Source organism: Trichechus manatus, unplaced genomic scaffold (assembly GCF_000243295.1).
Source record: "Trichechus manatus latirostris isolate Lorelei unplaced genomic scaffold, TriManLat1.0 scaffold00009, whole genome shotgun sequence".
NCBI lineage: Eukaryota > Metazoa > Chordata > Mammalia > Sirenia > Trichechidae > Trichechus > Trichechus manatus.
Genome location: NW_004443945.1, coordinates 5,478,566 through 5,485,423, shown reverse-complemented (window position 1 = coordinate 5,485,423; position 6,858 = coordinate 5,478,566). Strand labels below are relative to the sequence as shown.

The 6,858-nt window shown below is 36.5% G+C and overlaps 1 protein-coding gene across 1 annotated transcript in view; it reads left to right on the top strand.

Annotated features, from left to right (window-relative positions):
* Window positions 1-6,858, top strand: part of HDGFL3 (HDGF like 3) — a 71,859-nt gene that overhangs the window by 51,839 nt on the left and 13,162 nt on the right. Inside the window, exons 3-4 of the mRNA XM_004370680.2 lie at window positions 2,265-2,403; window positions 2,952-3,110. Of these exons, the coding sequence (XP_004370737.1) occupies window positions 2,265-2,403; window positions 2,952-3,110 (298 nt within the window). The remainder of the gene's footprint in view (window positions 1-2,264; window positions 2,404-2,951; window positions 3,111-6,858) is intronic.

The window sequence follows — 6,858 nt, the reverse complement described above, 5'->3', positions numbered from 1 at the left end:
CTTTGATCCATTTTGAGTTAGTTTTTGTGCATGGTGTGAGGTATGGGTCTTGTTTCAGTTTTTTGCAGATGGATATCCAGTTATGCCAGCACCATTTATTAAAGAGACCGTCTTTTCCCCAATTAAAGGACTTTGGGCCTTTGTCAAATACCAGCTGCTCATAGGTGGATGAATTGATGTCTAGATTCTCAACTCTGTTCCATTATGTATCTGTTGTTGTACCAATACCAGTCTGTTTTGACTACTGTGGCAGTATAATAGGTTCTAAAATCAGGTAGTGTGAGGCCTCCCCCTTTGTTCTTCTTGAGTAATGCTTTATTTATTTGGGGCCTCTTCCCTTTCCGTATGAAGTTGGTGATTTGTTTTTCCATCTCATTAAAAAATGCTGTTGGAATTTGGATCGGGATTGCATTCTATCTGTAGATGGCTTTGGGTAGAAATGACATTTTCACTATGTTGGGTCTACTTATCCATGAGCAAGGTATGTTTTTCCACTTATGCAGGTCATGGCAGATTTCTGTAACAGTGTAATAGCCATACCCAAAGTCTGTTTCTTTCTCATGTTCTGTTTGTCAAGCAAGACATTGGCGTGCTTTTTTTACGAAACTGTCTAGTGATCTAATAAACTCTCTCTCGGTTCAGTGAGATGGAATCATGCTGACTGAACAGTTAAAAGTGAACAAGTAGGGAAGATTTGGTGATTCTTAAACACTCTGGGGTCAGAAAGCTTCCCCAGATATTTTTTATGAGTTTGAAGTTTTCAATTCACTGAGCAGTGTCAGGGATCAGTACTGAAACCTAGTCAGAAAATGGGATTTACAAATATCAACAGTAAACTGTTAACCTGTAGGTCAAAGCTTTAAATATCATCTCTTTGCTGATAATTCCTAAATTCATGTCTCCAGCTTAGACATATCCCCGGGACTCTAGAATTATCTCTTGAAACATAAATTGTTACTTCTCTTCTCAAAACCTTTAATGGCCTCCTATCTCACTCAGAGCCCTTATTGTAACCTGCAAGGAAGGGCATATGTAATCTGTCCCTCCAGGCTGTTACTTCTCTGACCTCGCCTCATGCTATCTCCCCTTCACTCATTTCACTTTAGCCACACTGGCCTCTTCTGTTTCTCAAACACAGGCGTGCTCCTGCCTCAGGGCCTTTGTACTTGCTCTTCCTTCAACCTGCTCTGCTCTTCCCCAAGTGACTACATGAGTTGCTCCTTCACCTTCTTTGTTTCTTCACTTAGATGGTCCCTTTTCAATGAGGCCTTCCCTGATCTATATATTTGAAATTATAAAATCGATGCCTAGTCTCTTACCTGCTTTGCTTTTTTCTTTAGCACACATACTGTGTATTTTATCTTTTTTATTGTCCAGACCTCCCACCCTCCGCAGCTACAATATATGCTCCATGAGGACAGAGATGTTTACTTCTTTGTCTCCTGCAGAATCCGCAGCACCTCTAGAATACTGCCTAATACATAATAGTTGTTCAGTAAATATTTGTTGAATGAATGAATAAATGAATCTTAGTTTGTAATGTAAACTTCAAAGGAGTCAGCCAGGATGTGGGCCTCCACAGTCTCATTCACCAGGTTAATATCTTAGGTAATGATGGTGAAAACTCTAACTTGAATGCTCAGATCTATTAGTTGACACCAGAATCTAACTCATTTTTTTCATGGCTATGATTATTTTAGGATAAGGTTTACATTGGATAAGAGTCTATGTACCTTGGCACTTCTTTTTTTTTTTTTTGCTTAGTGCCTCATTAAACACTAATTTTTTTTTTAATTTATAGAAATATTAGTGAATAAATAGACTAATCTGATATTTAGTATTAAATTTTCTAAATCTAACGTTCATATGATTACTGTGAATTTCACAAAACCCTTTTTCTAACTCTGGTGAAATTAACATAAATAAGTCTTAGTTTAAGGTATGATTTAGGTGGTAAAAGTAGACTGACTTAATGCTACTTTTGTAACTAAAAATCAATTTTAAAACAAGAAATTGGTAATTTAAAGGTAAAAATCAAAGTAGTCCAAGCCAGGATTGCTGGCTTGTATACCCAGCTACCCATTTTTTCTGCCTTGAAGTATGTATCTGAAACATCTCATGATATGTGCCTAACTCAAAGAGTTTGTATATACTTTAAATTTGTTTACTGAAACATGCTATGACCCCTTAGTTGATATTGATATTTAAGATATCTTACATTTGAAGGCCTTGGTGTCAATTCTATTTCTAATATATCTCTGCAGTGCATTTCTAGGTCCCAAAGACCTTTTCCCATATAAGGAATACAAAGACAAGTTTGGAAAGTCAAACAAACGGAAAGGATTTAATGAAGGACTGTGGGAAATAGAAAATAACCCAGGAGTCAAGTTTACTGGATACCAGGTAAGTTTACTTCATTATTACTCACTGTGTCTCATTTCTTTGGCTTTGCCTTTTTTGGACCTTTCTTAGATGTCCTTTGTACCAGTGGTCCCCATCCATATGAGGTCAGAATGCCTTTTGGCTCCAGCAGCAGTTTGGATTAAATATAATTCTGTTACCCGGGGTTCAGGCGGTCACTGGAAAATTGAGGCTGCCAGACCTTTGTTTTTAAAATGTTAAGAATAAGCTGGAGTCTTCTCAATTTTTTTTTTTTTAATTGTTGTAGTTTAAATGAAGTTTACATTTCAAGTTATTCTCCCATACAAAAATTTACACATACATTGTTATATCACCCTAATTGCTCTCCCCATACTGTGACAGCACACTCCTCCTTTCCACCCCTGATTGCCTATGTCCGTTCAACCAGCTCCTGACCCTCTCTGCCTTCCCATCTCACACCCGGACAGAAGTTGCCCGTTCTGGACTCTTTGCAGTTAAAATAGAGTGATTCTTTTCACAGTCTGTGTTCTTTCGAAAATGTGATTAACTAAAATTTTATTATTTCTAAGGCAATTCAGCAACAGAGCTCCTCAGAAACTGAAGGAGAAGGCGGAAACACTGCAGATGCAAGCAGTGAGGAAGAAGGCGATAGAGTAGAAGAAGATGGGAAAGGCAAAAGAAAGAATGAAAAAGCAGGCTCAAAACGGAAAAAATCATATACTTCAAAGGTTACTGGGAAACTTTTCCATTTGTTATTAATGTTACATGCATGTTCATTAAAAGTTTTTGGATTATTTTTAATTCATTTATTGGGCACATAAAAATATACCAGATTCTGTGGAGCTTCTCTCTGTAGAGATGATAACATAGCAGAGGGGAATAAGACAGGAAACCTTAGATGTGAAGGCATTCTGGCTGTTGATTTTTTGAGGCTGATTTGGCTGTACATTTGGTTAGAAAATAACACCTTAGCTGGAGGAGAAGTGTCAAGCATGTATGAGTAGCCATGCCTCCTCTAAAGAATTGAGGAATACTGGAGACTCAGTATATCAGGACTGTGTCTATGCACTATATATGTAAACATACACATATAATCTTGACCTGTCTTTCTGCTTCAAAAAATGTGCTTTGGCTCTTTATTTATTCAGTTCTTATATTTTCTGATCACCCATTCTATGGCAGACACTGTACAGGTAACTTAAAATCAAGGTGGGGGAGGGACACAGGCAACAAGTAAATAAGCAAATAATAAATAAATTGTGAAAACAGCTATGAAGGAAATTAATGGGAGCAGGGAGTGACAGAGTAGGGGAATGTGCCTTAGATAGTGTGGCCAGGCCTTTTTGAAAAGACAAAGTTTATGCTGAGACCTGAAAAGAGGATGTAGAAGGAGAAGGAGATAGCCATGTGTGCAGCAGAGGAAGAGGAACGTAGCAGCAAAGCTCCGAGGCAGGGAAGAGTTTGGCTTGTGCTTGAACTGAGAGAAGTGGGGCTGAAAATCATGAACAAAGGGTCGATGACTTGAGACTTGGTAGAGAGGCAGACAAGGCCAGATCGTGCAGACCTGTAGTCCATATTAAGGAGTTTGGATGGTATTCCAAATGTAACAGGAATTTATTGAAGGTTTTAAACAGAGGAGTGACATGATCCTAGATTTACAAATTGATAAAAGTCTAGGCTTTTCATACAGTAATTCAGAAATGCAATTGAAAAAACTATGAGATTGTGAAAATTGTTCATATTTTAGAAACTGAAAGCAAGATAAATGAATCCTTGAAGACAGGTTTCACTAAAATTGGTCTGTCACACTATTGAATACTTGGATAAATTATTTCCATTTAGCTCCTGGTATTCAGTGTAAGGCTAGATATACTTAGGAAATGCCTTACAAATGAGTACCAAGCTTTATCAGACTATCAACATATTATTTTGGCAATCTATAAAATCCACCTGCCTGGTAAACAGATAAAATGTATGAATGTAGTATTACTTCCTGTGCACCTAATGAAAAATCTGATATTTACCTTGGATGTCATGTTGCAAATGACAACAAAATAATTAGAATTTTCCCCATCAGTCTCTACCTTTTCATTGTAGCTATTTTTTAGGCTGAATTTCTTTTAGCATTTTGGACTTCACTTAAATACTCAGCTTAAATTGATTTTATTTAATTTGTGATTGCCTGCTGAGCTTCTCTGTAATGTGTTAGACCACCCTAAATTATCTAAACTACCCAAGATAGCTTTAGTAGTGCTAAATAGTAGCATTTAATAGCGTGGCTTTTAAATGCCATTATTTCGTTGCTTGTTGCCAAAACCAGAAATAATGGGGATCTAGGCTCATACCTGAGGTGGATTTATAATTTAAAAGCAGTGAGAGGTAAAGACATACTTAACTAAGGTTTATCTATTTTAAATTAAAGGATCATTTTCTTTGAAAATCACAACTTCCACGATCTCCTAAGAACCATGATTTTTTATTTTTACTATCAGCTGCAGTGGTTCTCAGACTTTTCGTGCATCAGAATCACCTGGAGGGCTTGTTAAGACACAGATTGCTGAGCTCACCCCTAGATTTTATATTTCAGTAGGTCTGAGGTGTGGCCCACTAATTACATTTCCAGGTGAGACTAATGCTGCTGGTCTGGGAACCATATTTACAGAAACGTTTATCTAGCATAACCTGGTTGGTCTCTTTGGCTTCCCAAATGCTTCCTTTTTGTTAAATATGGTGATCTTTTTTACATTTGTTTTTTAAGTTGAATAGTCTTCCTTTAGCACTAAAAACCAGTGGTTTACGAACTTTTTAAACTATATTCCAGCTAGGTAGAGGAAAAGGTCCCACATCCCCTAGCTCACCCAATTGCATTTTTTCTGTGGGAACAAAAAAAATAATGAAACTCATAATACAAGCAGATTTGAGAGGAGTTGTATGTATCTTTAGCAGTAAGGGTGTGGATGATTCATGTTTGAACCATCACAAACACTGGAAAAGTATAGATTAAAAATAATTTGCAAGCAAATTATTCACTGTATACAGTAGGACTAATCAGCCTTCACTACAGACTAAACTGGTGATGATGCTAAACCACCTGTAATTTTAGTGTGTTTTTTTTAAATGAAACAAAGATAGCAATAATTGGAAACACAGCTAATTCAGGACCACACTGATAAGACAGATGAAGGTCACTCCCCAAAATTACAGAAATTCCAACAATCTGAACGTGCAGGTTGCTTTGCCAGGTTACCTAGCACAGCTTGCACCCAGATTTCTTTGTAGAATACTGAATTTGACTCTTTGGTAAAACTCTGGTCGTGTCCCAGTTCTGGTCTATACAGGCAGTCCTCGGGTTACGAGCGAAATCCCTTCTAAGTGTATCTTTAAGTTGGAATTTGTTGGTAAGTTGGAACGGTTGCATATGGTTTTTATTTAGCCTTACTTTAGTGCAAGAAAAGGCTTGAAGTCTTTTCAGGGATTTAAAAGCTGCACGTGCAGCAAGTGAAGATGATTGTGATGAAGAATTTGTTGCGAGTCAGGGTTGGTTCAGTTGTTTCAAAGTGAGGGCAAATTTACATAACATTAAAGGGCAAGTATGAGTTGTCTGTAAATCAGATGTTCGTAACTCAGGCATTACTGTATACCGAATTCTAATATTTATCAGATCACTTATAAGGCTACTCAAATATTCTTTACAAGTATTATAAATTTCAGGGAGTTGCACATTGTTATCAGAACTGCAGATCAAGGACTATTATTTGAGAATCACAAAGTAGTTAACTACATTTCAAAAACTGTACCGTATTTACTAGGAGAACAAAAAGTATTTTGCTTTTTATATTGTCATACTTGGTCTTGTCTAACTGTAGACACTTCAGTTATTAAATCTCTGCTTTCCCTTTATGAAAAAAGTAAAAATAACCTTGTTTTACACTCACTTGGGCTTGGTTCTTAGTTTCAGTTAAGTAAAATAGAAACAACGTGATTATATATTCCATCACATAGCTAGAAGATGTTTTCTTTTTGGAAGCTGAATTTTAAAAAATTGATTGAGGAAGCTCCAATTTGCTCATTCATTTCTGAAAGACCAAAATTGCTTGACTAAGTCAGTTTAGCCTTAACTCTTATTGGCCACATGCTTAAAAGATTCTTTAAATTCTCAAAGAAGAAATCTTAGCAAAAAGATACATTTTGTTTTCTTAAAGGTACAGAGTTGGGGTCAGATTTTTATTATTTTAATGCTATTGTGCTAAGCAACTCTTGCTGCAAACTATAATTATATTTTTCTCTAGAGTTCACCTTGATTTCAAGTACAAGATGACAAGAAAACAGGGCTGGTCACCAGTATAGTTAAGGGTTCTTAAATACCGATCCATAATTAGAAAGATTAAAGTTATTTTGTATTACACGGTGATATAAAAGTTTTGTTAAGATGATTTCGTATTTTCCATTGATCAAACAGCTTCTCCTGGTGTCCCA